This window comes from Dryobates pubescens, chromosome 21 (assembly GCF_014839835.1).
Source record: "Dryobates pubescens isolate bDryPub1 chromosome 21, bDryPub1.pri, whole genome shotgun sequence".
Classification (NCBI taxonomy): domain Eukaryota; kingdom Metazoa; phylum Chordata; class Aves; order Piciformes; family Picidae; genus Dryobates; species Dryobates pubescens.
In genome coordinates, this window is record NC_071632.1 from 3,303,063 (window position 1) to 3,322,159 (window position 19,097).

The 19,097-nt window shown below is 51.3% G+C and overlaps 1 protein-coding gene across 1 annotated transcript in view; it reads left to right on the forward strand.

The window, feature by feature from the left end:
* PLXDC2 (plexin domain containing 2) overlaps window positions 1–19,097 on the forward strand; it is a 369,954-nt gene that overhangs the window by 173,423 nt on the left and 177,434 nt on the right. Inside the window, exon 2 of the mRNA XM_054171328.1 lies at window positions 3,879–4,090. Coding sequence (XP_054027303.1) covers window positions 3,879–4,090 — 212 coding nt within the window. The remainder of the gene's footprint in view (window positions 1–3,878; window positions 4,091–19,097) is intronic.

The following is a 19,097-nucleotide window of genomic DNA, read 5'->3' on the forward strand; positions in this document are numbered from 1 at the left end:
TGTGCCAGCAAGCAGGTGAAGAGAAAGCTGGTGGGGAGCATGGACTGGACAGCTGAGCCCAGCTAAGCAAAGGGGCATTGAAAGCAAACACATCCAGGTGCCAGGTTCTGCACATTGGCCACAGCAACCCCAGGCAGTGCTACAGGCTGGGGGCAGAGTGGCTGAGAGCAGCCAGGCAGAAAGGGACCTGGGGGTAGTGGTTGATGGGAGGCTGAACATGAGCCTGCAGTGTGCCCAGGCAGCCAGGAGGGCCAATGGCATCCTGGCCTGCATCAGGAACAGTGTGGCCAGCAGGAGCAGGGAGGTCATTCTGCCCCTGTACACTGCACTGGTTAGGCCACACCTTGAGTCCTGTGTCCAGTTCTGGGCTCCTCAGTTTAGGAAAGATGTTGAGCTGCTGGAAGGTGTCCAGAGAAGGGCAACAAAGCTGGGGAGGGGTCTGGAGCACAGCCCTGTGAGGAGAGGCTGAGGGAGCTGGGGTTGCTTAGCCTGGAGAAGAGGAGGCTCAGGGGAGACCTTCTTGCTCTCTCCAACTCCTTGAAGGGAGGTTGTAACCAGGTGGGGGTTGGTCTCTTCTCCCAGGCACCCAGCACCAGAACAAGAGGACACAGTCTCAAGCTGCACCAGGGGAAGTTTAGGCTGGAGATGAGGAGAAAGCTCTTCCCAGCAAGAGAGACTGGCCACTCTCTGGTCACAGAGAGAGTGATTTCCCATTGGAATGGGCTGCCCAGGGAGGTGGTGGAGTCACCATCACTGGAAGTGTTCAGGAGGAGACTTGATAGGGTGCTTGGTGCCATGGGTTAGTTGATTAGGTGGTGTTGGATGATAGATTGGATGTGATGATCTTGAAGGTCTCTTCCAACCTGGTCTGGTCTGGTCTATCCTATCCTATCCTATCCTATCCTATCCTATCCTATCCTACCCTATCCTATCCTATCCTATCCTATCCTATCCTATCCTATCCTATCCTATCCTATCCTATCCTATCCTATCCTATCCTATTCCATTCCATTCCATTCTATTCTATTCTATTCTATTCCATACCATAGGCCATCATGGTTAGTACAGAAACTGGGGGGAGTTGGCCAGGAGGGGCTGATCACTGCTTAGGGCCTGTCTGGGCATCCATCAGCTGCCAGCTGGGTTTAACTCCATTCTGCACTCTTTGGGCTTGACCATCAGCCAGTATTTTACCTAGTGAAGCTTCCACTGATCCAAGCCATGAGCAGGCAGTTTCTCCATGTGGTGGTGGAGGAGCTTCAGTCATTGGCACAGGCTGCCCAGGGAGGTGGTGGAGCCCCCATCCCTGGAGGTGCTCAAGAAACCTGTGGCCATGGCACTTGGGGCCATGGTTTAGTGGCCATGGTGGGGTTGGGTTGAGGGTTGGACTGAATGATCTTGGAAGTCTTTTGCAACCCAAGCAACTCACTGATTGTGTGTTTGTCAATGTTATGGTTTTGTTATTAATGAGGCATAAGAGCATCTGGCTGCTCTCCAGCAGATTTGAGTGGCATGTTCTCCTGGGGGGTTAATTAGGTGCAAGCTCTGAGAGATCTAACAGATGAGGAGAGAATACTTTGGTGCATATCCTCTATAATGCCTTCTGTGTGATTTATTAGCTACACAGAGATTTCAACCAGAAACATGAAATGTGAAATATGGCAATCTTAGGGCTCTGAAGGTTGGGGTTTTTTTCCCTTTCACAAGCTGCCTCTCCTTAGAATTTGAAAATTGACTTGTGGATTGTCTGGGAGTTTGTGTATTTAAGTAATGTTTGCAGGAAAGGAAAAGAACCCTGTCCAGCTCATTCAAAAAGTCAAATACAGCTTGCTTTGCACTTTCTCATCATGATTCTCACCATAGAATCATAGAATGGTCCAGGCCAGAAGGGACCTCCAAAGCTCATCCAGTCTGACCTCCTCTGCACTCAGCAGGGATATCCCCAACCAGATCAGGTTGCCCAGGGCCTCATCCAGCCTCACCTTGAATATCTCCAGCCATGGAGCCTCAACCACCTCCCTGGGCAACCTGTGCCAGTGTTCCAGCAGCCTCCTGGTGCAGAACTTGTTCCTCACATCCAATCTCAATCTGCTCTGCTCTAGTTTGAAGCCATTGCCCCTGGTCCTGTCCCTGCAGGCCTTTGCAAACAGTCTCTCTGCAGCCTTCTTGTAGCCCCCTTCAGGCACTGGCAGGCTGCTCTTAGGTCTGCCTGGAGCCTTCTCTTCTCCAGGCTGAACACCCCCAGCTCCCTCAGGCTGTCCTCATAGCAGAGCTGCTCCAACCCCCTGACCATTTTCATGTCTCTCCTCTGGACTCTCTCCATCAGGTCCTTGTCCTTCCTGTATTGAGGGCTCCAGAGCTGCACACAGTGCTCCAGGAGAGGTCTCAGCAGAGCAGAGCAAAGTGTCAGAATCACCTCTCTGGATCTCTGGCAGTGCTGCTTTGGATGCAGCCCAGGCTGCCAGTGGCCTTGTGTGCTGCAAGCTCCCACTGCCTGCTCCTGTCCAGCTTCTCATCCACCAGCACCCCCAAGTCCTTTTCCTCAGGGCTCCTGAGGAACTTCGGACAGCAGCAGTGGAGTCCTGCAGCCATGTAGCTTTGCCCTGTGGCCTTGGCCCTCGGTGTGTAGGGGTCCAGTGCTCCCTGAACCTTGCAGAAGGTGCCAAGGTCCCTTCATACTGCTGGCTGGGTTGTGGCAGGAGTGGGAACGGTGGCTCCCTGGATCCAGCCTCCACGTGGTGTGTTGCAGGCTGAAAGCCCCTGTTTGTGACTGTCTGAGAAGTTTGCCATGTCTGATAGCTTTCTGGTGCCCTTACCCCCAGGAAATCCTGGTGAGTGCCTGCCAGCTGAGGCAGGGAGGGCAGCTGTGACTGATGAAAGCTGTGGAGGAGCAAGTGAGCTCATCTGCTGAGCTCTCCCTCTGCGGCTGGCAGCTGATTGCTTGATAAAACTGGGAGCCTGGTGGCAATTTGCTGAAGACAGGAAAATGGAGCCAGACTCTCCTCAGTGGTCCCTGTGACAGGATGAGGTAATGAGCATAAACTTCAATAGAGAATACCTATTTAAATGTGAGGAGGAACTTCTTTCCTTTGACAGTGACAGAGCACTGGAGCAGGCTGCCCAGAGAGGTCTCCTTCGCTGGAGACTTTCAAGGCCTGCCTGGATGTGTTCCCATGTGAACTGTTTTGTGTGAGCCTCCTCTGGCTATAGGCTTGAATCCCAAGCACAAATCCAGGCTGGAGGAGAAGGCTTTGGGGGTGTCAATTGGTGACAAGCTCCCCAGGAGCCAGCAGTGGTCACTAGCTGCCTGCTGGGCTGCTGCTGTGTGCTGAGCTGCAGGCAGAGCAGGGAGAGCAGCAGCACAGGGAGGGGATTCTGCCCCTCTGCTCTGCTCAGCCCCCACCTGCAGCACTGCCTCCAGTTCTGATGACCCCAGCACAAAAAGGACACAGAGCTGCTGGAGAGGAGGTTATGAAGATAATCAGAGGTCTGGAGAACCTCTGCTATGGGGTCAGGCTGGGAGAGTTGGAGCTGTTGAGCCTGGAGAAGAGAAGGCTCTGGGGAGACCTTAGAGCAACCTTCCAGTACCTGAAGGGGGCTGCAACGGAGCTGGGGAGGGACTTCTTTCAAGGGCTTCCCAAGGATGTTTTGAGGAGCTGACAAAACTTAGCCTGAATTCTTGGAGCTGGTTGCTGTCTCTTTCTTTAAACTCTGAGGCTGTTAGTGTTGCAGAAGCTTTATCAGAGCTGGAAATGGCTGTTCTGTGGAGTTGTTCTAACCAGCTAGGCAAAACTTGCACTTCTGAGGCTTTCAGAAACCAAAGTTCCCTTCACTTATTATCTTCTCTTTTTTTATCCCCTTCTTCCTTGGTCAAACAGGTGTGCTTTATGAAGTTGTTCAGAGCTTCCCTGGGGTGGTGGACAATGTGGAAGTGGATACACATGTGAGCAGCCACAGGTGGAGAAGGCACTCGGAGGCTCTCAAATCCCTCAACACCAACAGAGCCAGCTTGGGGCAGGACTCTGCCGAGCCAGGGGGTTTCTCGGATGTGCTGCTGGAAGAGGGGCACGACAACACCACCCAGATTGAGGTAGGAGGTCCTGCTGACTGGTCTGTTACTCACTGTGGTTAACTCTTTTAACTTACCCCTGGGAGTTAAAATTGAAGAGCTTTATTTCGGTGTACTCAAATGCTGATGGGGGAAGAGGATCTGATGGTCTTCATGTTTGAGGCTGGAGGTGAGGAGGAAGCTCTTCCCAGAAAGAGTGATTGGCTATGGGGATGTGCTGCCCGGGGAGGTGGTGGAGTCACCATCCCTGGGGGTGTTCAAGAGGGGATTGAATGTGGCACTTGGTGCCATGGTCTAGTCATGAGGTCCATAGAATAGAATACAATAGAATAAACCAGGTTGGAAGAGACCTTCAAGATCATGGTGTCCAACCTATCATCCAACACCACCTAATCAACTAACCCATGGCACCAAGCACCCTATCAAGTGTCCTCCTGAACACCTCCAGTGATGGTGACTCCACCACCTCCCCAGGCAGCCCATTCCAATGGGCAATCACTCTCTCTGTGTAGTACTTCCTCCTAACCTCCAGCCTAAACCTCCCCTGGTGCAGCCTGAGAACTGTGTCCTCTTGTTCTGGTGCTGGCTGCCTGGGAGAAGAGACCAACCTCTGCTTCACTACAACCCCCCTTCAGATACTTGTAGAGAGCAATAAGGTCACCCCTGAGCCTCCTCTTCTCCAGGCTAAGCAACCCCAGCTCCCTCAGCCTCTCCTCACAGGGCTGTGCTCCAAGCCCCTCACCATCCTTGTTGCCCTTTTCCGGACACACTCCAGCAAGTCAACCTCCTTCCTAAACTGAGGGGCCCAGAACTGGACACAGGACTCAAGGTGCAGCCTAACCAGGTCTCTGGTGACAGGTTGGACCTGATGATCTTTGAGGTCTCTTCCAGCCTTGGTGATACTGTCATAGCAAGCCCATGAATCTGAGGCTATTTTAACAATATTAATGCTGATTTATTTAATAGCAGTGGTTTATTACACTCTTATGAGAGTATGTGAAGCAATGTAGGGTGTTTGCCCTGTTTTTCTCCTTGCTTGGAAGAAGAGGAGATGCCAAACTAGACATAATGATTATGACAGATGTTTCATGCTCATTGCTTTTTCAAGGACTTGCAGTGCTGGCAGTAACAAATTCCACCCTGAGCACTGCTTTTCCTGTTTACCCTAAATAAAAGGCACAGTCAAGAAAAGTGGTAGATCACTCAACAAACCAACCAAAACAAAGCCAACCCCAGATGAAGAAGAGTCCCAGGATGGGATTAAAAGGGTGGGGGGGGAAGGAAAAAAGATGTAAATTTGAAACTGTAAGATAATGAAATCCTACACATGTAAGAGAGGAAGCAGAAAGGCTCTGCAGAGGGATCTGGCCAGGCTGCATCCATGGGCTGAGGTCAGTTGTATCAGGGTTAATACAAGTGCTTGGTCCTGCATTTGGGTCACAACCACCCCCTGAGTGCTTCAGGCTTTGGGGCAGGGTGGCTGGAAAGCTGTCCAGGAGAGAAGGGTCTGGGGGTGCTGCTTGACAGCTGGCTGAAGACGAGCCAGCAGTGTGCTCAGGTGGCCAAGAATGCTGGCAGGGAGGGTGGTGAGATGCTGGAACAGGTTGCTGTGGGAGGTGGTGGATGCTCAGGGGGTGGTTAGATGAGGCCTTAAGCAGCCTGGGCTAGTAGAAGGTGTCCTTGCCCATGGCAGGGGGCTTGGAACTGGATGATCTTTTATGCCTCATTCCAACCCAAACCATTCTGAGAGGTTGTGTTCATCACTGTCAGCCTTCCTGTTCAAGAATAGAATAAACCAGGTTGGAAGAGACCTTCAAGATCATTGTGTCCAACCCATCAACCAATCCAACACCACCTAATCAACTAACCCATGGCACCAAGCACCCCATCCAGTCTCCTCCTGAACACCTCCAGTGATGGTGACCACCTCCCTGGGCAGCCCATGCCAATGGGCAATCACTCTCTCTGTGTAGAACTTCTTCCTAACCTCCAGCCTAAACCTCCCCTGGTGCAGCCTGAGACTGTGTCCTTTTGTTCTGGTGCTGGCTGCCTGGGAGAAGAGACCAACCTCTGCCTGTCTACAACCTCCTTTCAGGGAGTTGGAGACAGCAATAAGGTCACCCCTGAGCCTCCTCTTCTCCAGGCTAAGCAACCCCAGCTCCCTCAGCCTCTCCTCACAGGGCTGTGCTCCAGACCCCTCCCCAGCTTTGTTGCCCTTCTCTGGACACCTTCCAGCAGCTCAACCTCCTTCCTAAACTGAGTGGCCCAGAACTGGACACAGTAAAAAACTCTTACATTTGCATAGCCTACAAAACACTCTGAGTGTCTGGGATGGAGGGATGATGATGTCCTCCCCCAGCATCATGAAACATGACTGGCAGGTGCTGCTCCCCCCAGAACATGCACAGAAGGACTGAAGAGATAAATAATCATAACTGAAAAGAACAACAATAAGCTGCCAGGCTGCAGGAGACTTTGCAGCCTGTCTGTCCTTTCACTCTGACTGTCTGTTGAGGCCTTTACCTCCTCTGTAAAGCCAGGCATCAGGGTTTTGCTGTGAGATGCCTGTGTGTTGCAGCAGGGATTTACAACAGGATCCAGTAATGTGTGAAGAACACAACTCAGTTATCTTTCAGTGAATACCTTAGGGGAGGAAAAAAAGAGAGAGCTGGAACAGAGCACAGAATCTGAATTTAATAAACTCAGTGAGGATGATGTAGCTTTGAAATTAATACACTTTAAGGCTATTAATCTGTCAGGAAAGATGGCCCTGGAAAAATTCCATCCTACAGATGGCCATTTGCAAGCATTCCCTTCTTGGATGTTGCCATTCAGTGTCAGAGGAGGAGCTCAGATCCATTTTGCTTCAGAAGAGCTTGGAATTCAGCTGGAGGGAGGCACTGCATGGGGATCTCTGGGTAAGCCTTGGAAAGATCTGCCCCACAAACATCCCTGTGCCTGAGGGGCAGCTTCCCCTGCACCTGAGGGGGTCATTAGAAGCAGGATTGATCTGCTTCATGCCAGAGGGAATTGCTCTGCTATGGAAAAATCACAGAATCCTACAATTGCTTTGGTTGGAAAAGATCTTCAAGATCAAGGAGTCCAACCATTCTCTTAACACTACCATGGCTGGGCCCTCAGCACCACATCTCTGCCTCTTGGAAACACCTCCAGGGATGGAGGATTCAGCCACCTCCCTGGGCAGCCTGTGCCAGTGCTTCAGAACCCTTTCAGGGAAGAAGAGTCTTCTAATTATCAACCTTAAGCTCCCCTGGTGCAACCTGAGGCCATTTCTTCTTATCCTGTAACTTGTTCCTGGTGAGCAGAGAGCAACCCCCACCTCACTCCAACCTCCTTTCAGGGAGTTTTCAGCCCTGGAGCTGTCAAGAGAGGTTGTGGAGTCTCCTTCTCTGCAGACTTTCAAGACCCATCTGGATGCATTCCTGTGTGACCTGTGCTACATGGTCTTGCTCTGGTAGGGGGTTGGACTTGATGATCTCTGGAGGTCCCTTCCAACCCCTAACATCCTGTGAGTTGTAGTGGACAATGAAGTCTGCCCTCAGCCTCCTCTTCTCCAGGCTAAACACTCCCAGGTCCTTCAGCTGCTCCTCACCAGCCCTGTTCTCCACACCCTTCCCCAGCTTTATTGCCCTCTGTGGACGTCCTTCAGCACCTCAATAGCTTGAGGGCCCCAAAACTGCACCCAGTATTCAGTGTTCTCAGACCAGATTCTCCTAGGTTCTAATTTATGTCTCCTAATCCCAGATGCCAGGGGAAGTTTAGGCTGGAGGTGAGGAGAAAGTTCTTCATTCTTCCCAGAGAGAGTTGTTAGCCATTGGGATGTGCTGCCCAGGGAGGTGGTGGAGTCCCCATCCCTGGAGGTGTTCAAGAGGGGATTGGATGTGGCACTTGGTGCCATGGTCTAGTCATGAGGTCTGTGGTGACAGGTTGGACTCTGTGATCTTTGAGGTCTCTTCCAACCTTGGTGATACTGTGAGACTTGGTGCCATGGTTTATTAGTGATGAGGTGTTGGGTGACAGGTTGGACTGGATGATCTTTGAGGTCTCTTCCAACCTTATTGATTCTATGACAGAAGTATTGAATTGTTTCAGTTGGAAGAGCCCTTTCAGCTCCTGGAGCCCAACCTCCTTCTGTAACACAGCAACAGCTGCAGGCTGTGTAGAAGATTTCTAGCAACTTTCACCATGTTGCTGGTGCTTTTCACTGCTAACCCCCAGTGAACAATTACAGCCCTGGAAAGTAAACTGCAGAGAACCTGAAATGGAGCAGCCTCTAATGTATGGCTTCCATTGGCAGCAGGTGGCAAACCATGCAGAATAACTTTGGAACATCTGAATTCCTTTCAGTTTTTGTTACCTCTGCTGCATCAATGGAAATGGCCTGAAAGTGTGCCAGGGAAGGTTGGAGGTAAGGGAAAATGTCTTTGCTGCAAGAGTGGTCCAGGGGAAAATAAAAAGAGAAATCTTTGAGACAGTTCCCTGAGGTCCTTCTTGAGCTGAGGGGCCCAGAACTGGACACAAGATTCCAGCTGTGGCCTCACCAGGGCAGAGCAGAGGGGGAGGAGAACCTCTCTTCACCTACTAGCTTGAAAGGTTGGAGAGAGAGGGCTGTAGGTCTTTTTTCCCCAAGTAATTAGCACCAGGACAGGAAGAAATGGCTTCAAGTTGCTCCAGAGGAGCTTTAGGTTGGCTATTAGGGAAAGTTTCCTTCCTGCAAGAGTGGTCCAATGGTTGTGAGGTCTTCAGCTTGTTCTGCCCTACGTGAAGAGCAACTCTCTCTTCTCCCTAGGATCAGGAAGGAGAAGGAAATGGCCTGAAATTGTGCCAAGGGTGGTTTAGGTTGGAGCTTAGGAAACATTTCTTTGCTGCAAGAGTGGTCAGGGACTGGAACAGGCTGCCCAGGGAGTCACCATCCCTGGAGGTGTTCAAGGAGCTTGTGGCCATGGCACTTTGGGATGTGGCTGAATGGCCATGGTGGTGTTAGGTTGGTGGTTGGACCTGATGATCTTGGAGATGTTCTCCAACCCAAACAATCCTAGGATTCTTCTCCCAAGTAAGAACTGATAGAACAAGAGGAAGTGACCCCAGGTTGCAAGCAGGAGTGGTTCAGATTGGACATAAGAGGAAAAATCCTTTACCACAAGGGTTGTCAGGCCCTGGAACAGGCTGCCAGGGGAAGTGGTGGAGTCACCTATCCCTGGAAGTATCTAAAAGATGTGTGGATGTGCCACTTAGTGATATTGAAATGGCTTAGTGGGTGGACTTGGCAGTGCTGGCTTGAACCTGATGATCTTAAAGGCTTTTCTAACCTGAACAGTTCTATGATTCTACCTTCAAACCTCAGAATGAAACCCAGCAATAAGCTGCTTGAGGAAATGAGAGTCAGCCCTGAGCTGAGTGGAGCTGTGCTAACAGTGAGGCTGTGTTGGTTTGTACCATGAGAAGTGGGAGAGGAAGATCATTTTTCCTGGAAAGTCTTGGAACACATGATTGCAGCTGGGTCACAGCAAATGATTCCATTTGAAGCAAGGAAACAGCAAGCTGAATGTGCTGGGTCAAATCAACCCTGACTGTGTCTTGCTTTCTCCACCCCTCCCAACAGAGTGCTTGGGAGCAGAGAGACATTTGAGGCTACTCCAGTGCAAAAGAAATGAGGTTTTGTTTGGTGGTGAAGTGATTCCCTTCTTGCTGTGGGTGTCACTCCTACCTCCTGCTGTCTATGGCTTGTAGATACAACAGAGTTGCTGCTAACTGGAGACAGCCTTCTCTCTTTTCCTCTTGAGGTTCTCCAGATGTTTGAAATGTGATTTCTAAAAGTCTCTGTAATTTGGACCTAAAAAGCATCTTGCTCCTATCACAGCAAGGCTGTTGGACTTCCTGCAGGCAACAAACTTAGAATGGTAGAATCATTAAGGATGGAAAACAAATCAAGGATCAGATCCAGGCTGGGGGAGGAGTGGCTCAAGAGCAGGCTCAAGGAGAGGGCCTTGGGGGTGTCAGTTGGTGACAAGTTCCCCAGGAGCCAGCACTGGTCCCTGGCAGCCCAGCAGGCAGCTGTGTGCTGAGCTGCAGCCAGAGCAGGGAGAGGGCACCACAGGGAGGGGATTCTGCCCCTCTGCTCTGCTCAGACCCCTCCTGCACTGGCACAGGTTGCCCAGGGAGGTTGTGGATGCCCTCTCTCTGGAGGTGTTTGAGGCCGGGTTGGATGAGGCCTTGAGCAACCTGAGCTAGTGAGAGATGTCCCTGCCCATGGTGTTGGGATTGTAAGTGGATGATCTTGAAGGTCCTTTCCAATCCAAACCATTCTAGGGATCTTGAGTCACCATCCCTGCAGGTATCACAGTATAACTAAGGTTGGAAGAGACCTCGAGGATCATCGAGTCCAACCTGTCACTACAGACCTCATGACTAGACCATGGCACCAAGTGCCACATCCAATCCCCTGGGCTGTGCCCAGTGCCCCTGCCCTTACCATAGACACAGGCTGTGTACCAGCCATGCCTGGTCCTGTCCCCTTTGCTCCTTTTCCCATGTTACCCTGGCTTTCTGCAGGAAGGAGGGGAGAGAGGGGGACCATGCCTAGACACCTTAGTGTCTGTCTGGGTTTGTTCTGGGGCTGTTTGGCCCTACCATTACAATCTTTTAGGGCCTTTCCCTTGGTGAGGGACTTTTGAGGGTGTCAGGGAGTGACAGGACTGGGGGGCAGTGGAACAAAACTAGAAAGGGGGAGATTGAGATTGGCTGAGAGGAAGAAGTTGTTCCCCAGGAGGGTGGTGAGAGCCTGGCACAGGTTGCCCAGGGAGGTGGTGGAAGCCTCCTGCCTGGAGGTGTTTGCAGCCAGGCTGGAGGTGGCTGTGAGCAACCTGCTGGAGTGTGAGGTGTCCCTGGCCATGGCAGGGGGGTTGGAACTGGCTGATCCTTGAGGTCCCTTCCAACCCTGACAGTTCTGTGGTTCTCTGATTTGAGAAACAAGTGATGAAGTTCTGCAGAATGAAGCTTTGCCACTGGGTCTGGCTGGTTCTGTAGAGAGCAAATGAATGGTACTTCAGGGCTGAAATCTGTATGGGCAAAACCCTGTAAGGAGGGAAAAAAACCCAAAACAATAAAATGATCAAAATTCAGTTTTATCCTTGATACCTACTCTCTAACAGTGCTTCAGTTTGCTTGAATGCTGCTTCCAGTTCTGGCTTCCCTATCATAAGAAGGAAAGAGACCTGTTGGAGTGAGTCCAGAAGAAGGCCACAAAGCTGCTCCAAGGGCTGGAGCAGCTCTGCTATGAGGAGAGGCTGAGGCAGCTGGGGGTGTTCAGCCTGGGGAATAAAAGACTCCATGGGGACCTTCTAGCTGCCTTCCAATAGCTGAAGGGATCCTACAGGAAGGCTGCAGAGAGACTTTTCCTGAGGGTGTCTGGAGACAGGACAAGGGGGAATGGTTTGAAGCTGAGGCAGAGCAGGGTTAGACTGGAGCTGAGGAAGAAGCTCTTCAGTCTGAGGGTGCTGAGACTCTGGAACAGGTTGCCCAGGGAGTCCTTCTGCTTGGAGGTGTTGAAGGCCAGGCCGGATGAGGGCTTGAGCAGCCAGGTCTAATTAATTGACATGCCTGCCCATGGCCAGGGGGGTTGGAGCAGATGATCTCTGAGGTCCCTTCAGCCAAGGCCATTCTGTGGTTATTTGGAGAACTCCTTTGTTGCTGTGGAGATGATGGAGAATGTCATTTTTTTTTTGTCTGATAAATAGCAAGTCTCCTTTTTGATTCAAACTGAGTGAAGGGAGAAACACGTTCCTGCCTTCTTTGTGTGATGTTAGGGAAGGCATTTGAACTTCCTCAAAAACTACCCTTTAAGCTGCCTCAGCTGAAATCTGAAGTGAAAATGTCTGCAGATTCTCCTTTCACTGCTTGTTTTGAATGGCTCTGAACAGCTACACAGTAAATGGCTCTGGAAGCAGCACAGATCACACCTAAAACATCCTCATCCTCTGCTCCTGATCAGTCGCACCAAATATCATGTCAAGTGCAAATGGATTTATTAGAATCTGGGGCAATCATTAACTGACTCACTTCTGCTTGTCCAGCTGAGTTTTCTGCCACTGATGGCAGACTTTCTGGCTGGACAGCAGACTGGGGTGGATTAGAAGGGCTGTGCTCAGTAAGATGAGAGAGGTTCTCCTCCCCCTCTACTCTGCCCTGGTGAAGCCACATCTGGAATCTTGTGTCCAGTTCTGGGCCCCTCAGCTCAAGAAGGACCTCAGGGAACTGCTTGAGAGAGTCCAGCACAGAGCCACAAGGATGCTGCAGGCAGTGGAAGATCTTCCTCATGAGGAGAGCCTGAGGGAGCTGAGGGCTCTTAGGCTTGGAGAGGAGGAGCCTGAGGGTGAGCTCCTTGCTGTTGCTCAAGATGTGCAGGGGGAGTGCCCAGAGGCTGGAGCCAGGCTCTGCTGGGTGCTGCCCAGTGCCAGCACAAGGGGCAGTGGTGGAAGCTGAGGCAGAGGAAGTGCCATGGAAACAGGAGGAAGAATTCTGTCACTGTGAGGGTTCTAGAGGCCTGGAGCAGGCTGCCCAGGGGGGTTGTGGAGTCTCCCTCTCTGGAGATACTCAAGACCTGCCTGGATGTGTTCCTGTGTGACCTGCTTCAGGTGCTCCTGCTCTGGCAGGGGGGTTGGACTGGAAGAGCTTTCTAGGTCCTTTCCAGCCCCTGACATTCTGTGATTCTGTGATCACTGTTTCATTTGCTTTCAAGCTTGCATCTACAGAATTGCAAGCCAGGCAGAAGCCTCAGGTAACTTTTGGTCTTCAGTGTACTGATTGCTTAGTTGAAGTCATCTTGACACTTGTACTGGGTCTGGCTGCAGTCTTCAGATGGGCTGAGTTCACTGCCAGCTCTGCCAGAATCACAGAATCCTCCCAGCTGGAAAAGTTCTTTAAGATCATAGAGTCCAACCCTTCTCCAACTCTACCAAGGCTGATGCTAAGCCGTGGCCCTCAGGTTGGGAGCAACCTTTATGATCATGACTCCTGACCATCGCCAAACTCTGCCATGGCTGATGCCAAAGCAGAGGATCATAGAAATGGTGAAGCTGCAAGAGACCTTTGAAATCAAGTCATCAGCACCACATCCCTGCCTCTTTGAAACACCTTCAGGGATGGGGATTCAGCCACCTCCCTGGGCAGCCTGTGCCAGTGCTGGAGAACCCTTGCACCTGAGGGGCAGCTTCCCCTGCGCCTGAGGGGGTCATTAGAAGCAGGATTGATCTGCTTCGTGCCAGAGGGAATTGCTCTGCTATGGAAAAATCACAGAATCCTACAATTGCTTTGGTTGGAAAAGATCTTCAAGGTCATGGACCTCAACCATTCTCTTAACATGACCAAGGCTGGGCCCTCAGCACCACATCCCTGCCTCTTTGAAACACCTCCAGGGATGGGCATTCAACCACCTCCCTGGGCAGCCTGTGCCAGTGCTTCAGAACCATTTCAGGGAAGAAGTTTCTTCCAATCTCCAACCTAAACCTCCCCTGGGGCAACTGAAAGCAGTTTCCTCTGTTCTACCACTTTTTCCTAGGGAGAAGAAACCACCCCCCACCTGTCTCCAGCCTCCTTTCAGAGGGTTGTAGAAAGGAATGAGGTCTTCCCTCAGCCTCCTTTTCTCCAGGCTGACCCACCCTGGTCCCCTCACCCGCTCAACACAAGCCCTGCTCCCCAGCAGCGTTGTGGCAAGGAGCCTGGCAACATTCCCATCATTTCCACCTGAACTCAAGGCGGGGTTCTGCTAATACCTCAGGTACTGCTAAGAAAGACCCAAAAGGTGAAGCCTGGAAGTGAGATTTATCCTCTGTTTCCTTTAATCTTGGTGGAGAGGATGAGAAAGGAAGGGGAGAAATGAAAAGCCAGGTTCCCCTCTGCAAAGGAGAGGCGTTCAGAGTTCTGTGTGGTGACGCTGAGCTCATTTCCAGATGCTTGGCTGTGGTGGCACACAAGGCATTTAATTTAATGTGCTGCTGATAATGAACTTGTGTAGCCAAGAAGCAGACAGGGGATTCAGGCTTTAATGGAATCTGCTTGAAACATTTCTTGACAATAGTGTTTTCCATTTTCCACCTCCCTCTTCATCTCCAGGCTCCTAGAGCACATTACAATTACTCCAGAATCACTGAACTCTCGGCTGAAAAGAGCTCTGAGCAGTATCCACACCAGGCCTGGTACTTCCTTTGTGGATTAATGATGTCACTCATACTCTATCCCAGCTGAAACCAGGGCATTATCTCAGCCCTTGCTTGCAGGAGTTTGCTGAGAATCCATTGTCCCTGTGCTTGGCACTGGTGAGGCTGCACCTCAAATACTGCCTTCAGTTTGGGTCCCTCACTCCAAGAAAGACATGGAGATGCTGGAGCAGGCCCAGAGAAGGGCAACAAACCTGGGGAAGGGTCTGGAGAGCAGGGCTGGTGGGGAGCAGCTGAGGGAGCTGGGGGTTTATGGTGGAGAAAAGGAGGCTGAGAGAAGACCTCATTGCTTTCTACAGGTCCCTGAAGGGAGGCTGGAGTGAGGTGGGAGTTGGTCTGTTCTCCCTAGTAATAGAATAGAATAGACCAGGTTGGAAGAGACCTTCAAGATCATTGTGTCCAACCCATCAACCAATCCAACACCACCTAAACAACTAACCCATGGCACCAAGCACCCTATCAAGTCTCCTCCTGAACACCCCCAGTGATGATGACTCCACCACCTCCCTGGGCAGCCCATCCCAATGTGCAATCACTCTCTCTGTGTAGAACTTCCTCCTAACCTCCAGCCTAAACCTCCCCTGGTGCAGCCTGAAACTGTGTCCTCTTGTTCTGGTGCTGGGTGCCTGGGAGAAGAGACCAACCCCCACCTGGCTACAACCTCCCTTCAGGGAATTGGAGAGAGCAAGAAGGTCTCCCCTGAGCCTCCTCTTCTCCAGGCTATGCAACCCCAGCTCCCTCAGTCTCTCCTCACAGGGCTGTGTTCCAAACCCCTCAGCAACTTCATTGCCCTTCTCTGGACTCATTCCAGCAAGTCAACCTCCTTCCTGAACTGAGGGGCCCAGAACTGGACACAGGACTCGAGGTGCGGCCTAACCAGTGCAGTGTACAGGGGCAGAATGACCTCCCTGCTCCTGCTGGCCACACTCTTCCTGATGCAGGCCAGGATGCCATTGGCCCTCCTGGCTGCCTGGGCACACTGCAGGCTCATGTTCAGCCTACCATCGACCAGTACCCCCAGGTCCCTCTCTGCCTGGCTGTTCTCCAGTGATAAGATGAGAGGAAATGGCCTCAAGCTGCCTGAAGGGAGATTTAAGCTGGAGATTAGAAGAAATTTCTTCCCTGAAAGGGTTCTTGAAGCTTGGCACAGGCTGCCCAGGGTGGTGGTTGGATCCCCATCCCTGGAGGTGTTTCCAAGAGGCAGAGATGTGGTGCTGAGGGCCATGGTTTAGCCCCAGCCTTTGCAGTGACAGAACAAGAGGAAAAGGCCTGAAATGGTGCTAGGGTGGATTTAGGTTGGAGATGAGGAAAAGTTTCTTTGCTGCAAGAGTGGTCAGGGATTGGCACAGGCTGGCCAGGGAGGTGCTGGAGTCACCATCCCTGGAGGTGTGCAAGGAATGTGTGGCCGTGGCACCTGGGGCCATGATTTAGTGGCCATGATGGCGTTGGACTGATGGTCAGACTTGATGGTCTTAGAGGTCTTTTCCAACCAAAAGAATCTGTAGTTCAGGGAGTGAAAGCTGAATATTAGTGTGGCTGTGGAGGCTGGCAGTCTCTCTGCAGCCCCTTCTTTTCTAACCCTCTTCACTGTGCTCACCTGGAGCATCCTCATGAGAGAGGCATCTAGGAGGTGATGCAGACAGCAGAGCTTGGTGCTCACTTCAAGCCATGCAGACCCAAGAGGCCCAGCTAATTTAACAGCTCACAGCAAACTGTGCAGGGAGTGAGGCTGAACACATTGCTGGGTGGTAGGCAGGGAGGAGTTGGGGGTAGGTAAGTAAAAAGTTGTTACACTAAGCCACATAATTCCAGTTTGGATAACAGCAATCCTTAGGGATAGATTTTGAGCACCACAGGAGTTCTGCTGCTGACATTGATGGATTACTCTGTGCCACTCTGAAAGTGTTTCATGTTTCTGTAATATGGGAGAGTCAATTACCTGTTACCCCCAACAGGAACACCTTGGCATGGAAGCAGATGGGAACAGTGTCTCAGATATGGTCAGACACCTCCTTTGATTGTCTGGAAATGTGGTAATTATCACTTGAGAGCTTTGAGCATTTATCAGGAAGCCAGTGGTCTGTCTTCCTGCTGATTGCAGGAGTTACACAGGCTCTGCACACAGAGCAATAAGGGAGGCCAAAGCTCAGAATTCTTATTGAGAGGAGAATCACAGAATGGCAGGGGTTGGAAGGGCCCTCCAGAGGTCATCCAGCCCAAGCCCCCTGCCAGAGCAGCAGCACCCAGGGCAGGGCACACAGGAGCACATCCAGGTGCATTGGAAAGCCTCCAGAGAAGGAGACTCCACAACCTCTCTGGGCAGCCTGCTCCAGGCTCCAGCACCCTCACACCAAAGAAGTTTCTCCTCACATTGAGGTGGAACCTCCTGGATTACATCTTGTAGCTGTTGTTCTTTGTTCTACTACTGGGCACCAGAGCCTGGCACCTTCATCCTGACCCTCACCCCTCAGATATTGATAGACATTGATCAAATCCCTCTCAGTCTTCTCTTCTCCAGGCTAAACCACCCCAGGGCTCTCAGTCTCTCTTCACAGCAGAACTGTTCCAGGCCCTTCATCATCCTCACAGCTCTCTGTTGGACTCTCCAGCAGGTCTCTGCCTCTCTTGAACTGGGGAGCCCAGAACTGAACACAGTATTGCAGGTGTGGTCTCAGCAGGGCAGAGCATGATCAGAGTTTAGAAAGTGATGTTTCAAAAACATGCATTTGTGCTTCCAAATCAGGAAGCCATTCTTCCCCAGGAGGGTGCTGAGGCACTGGGACAGGTTGCCCAGGGAAGCTTTGGAGTGTCCAAGCCTGGAAGCGTTGGAAGGCAGGTTGGATGGGGCCCTGAGCAACCAGGTCTGCTAGGAGGTGTCCCTGCCCATGGCAGGGGAATTGGAACTAGATGATCTTTAAGGTCCCTTCCAACCCAAACCCTACTCTGACTGACGTGCACCGTGTCTGGCTTTTCACAGACCCTCAGTACTCGAAGAGTAAGTTGGCAATGGAGGTTATGGAGTCTGCAAAGCACACTGCAGCAAAAACCAGAAGAAAAAGGAACAGCAAACTCTCAGATATCCAGCAGACTTTCCTCTTTTCAGCTGCACCACATTTAACAGAAGCAGAGAGATGTGACAGGGTTACAGGAGGTTGGCTTCATGCATTTGTCTCAGGCTCCATGACTTATTCATGAGCTCCTATTAATATTTTTAACCAAATGAAAGCAGCACTGCTGTGGAGCATTCTTTCTGTAGTCTTAGCAACAAAAGCAGGAAGGGAGAGAACTTGCAGATGGAAAATCCTGCCTGATCTCACACAGGTGGAGCAGTAACCTGTCACGGGGGATGAAAACGCCAGGATCCCTCAGACATATTCCCCTTTTGCTTCACTACAGGCAGCACAGCAAGCAAGCAGCTTTCTCAGCTCCTTCCTGCCTCAGGCAGGGCTTGGATGCCTCATTCCCCATGGATGAGAAGGAAAGTGTTTTCCTGTGCTAGAACAGGCTTCATCTGGCTCCTCAGTGCTGCTGCTCAGTTTGGGTTTTGTTGTCATCGTTTTTCTTTAGTTTGTGACATGCTCCTTTCTTATCACAGAACATCAGAGGTTGGAAGGGACCTCCAGAGATCATCCAGTCCACCCCTGCCAGGGCAGGGCAGGTCACACAGGAATACATCCAGGAGGGTTTTGAATATCTCCAGACTCCACATGTTTATGAAGATGTGCAGGGGGAGTGCCCAGAGGCTGGAGCCAGGCTCTGCTGGGTGCTGCCCAATGCCAGCACAAGGGGCAGTGGTGGAAGCTGAGGCAGAGGAAGTGCCATGGAAACAGGAGGAAGGATTTATTCCCTGTTAGTGTGATAGAGGCCTGGAGCAGGCTGCCCAGGGGGGTTGTGGAGTCTCCTTCTCTGGAGATATTCAAAACCCACCTGGATGTGTTCCTGTGTGAGCTGCTCTGGCTGCTCCTGCTCTGGCAGGGGGCTTGGACTGGATGAGCTTTCAAAATCCCTTACAACTCCTAGGGTTCTGTGAAATGAATAATTGTTTCCAGAAGTATATGAGATTATTTGACTTGATTAAAACAGTAAATGAGACAGAATTTGGTAGTTGCTTACTCGTGTCTTAAGTCCTCACACACAGAAGTGTTGAGCTGAAGGCTTTAATTTGTTTGATATCCAAGCTGCATGATGAGTCTGCTTGAAGCACAGATCAAGAGATCCTTTAGAGCATTCTTACAGAGCTACCAGCTTGGCTCAGTGTCAGAGCCTTCCAGCTGTGGAGGTAGGGGCTTAGCTCCTAGCACTTAATAGGAGTAGTTTTATTGCTTATGAAAAGCTGGAAGTGCAGAGTCTCTGCCCAGTTTCAACCATAGCTGAAATGTCTGTTTGACTTTTCTTAGTTATCAGAAGCTGGAAGTGCAGTTTTGATTTTAAGGGCAACAAAGCTGGGGAGGGGTCTGGAGCACAGCCCTGTGAGGAGAGGCTGAGGGAGCTGGGGTTGCTTAGCCTGGAGAAGAGGAGGCTCAGGGGAGACCTCATTGCTCTCTGCAACTGCCTGAAGGGAGGTTGTAGCCAGGTGGGGGTTGGTTTCTTCTCCCAGGCACCCAGCACCAGAACAAGAGGACACAGTCTCAAGCTGTGCCAGGGGAGGTTCAGGCTGGATGTTAGTAAGAAGTTCTTCCTAGTAAGAGAGCTTGGCCTTTGGAATGTGCTGCCCAGGGAGGTGGTGGAGTCACCATCACTGGAGGTGTTTAGGAAGAGCCTGGCTGAGGCACTTGGTGCCATGGTTTAGTTGA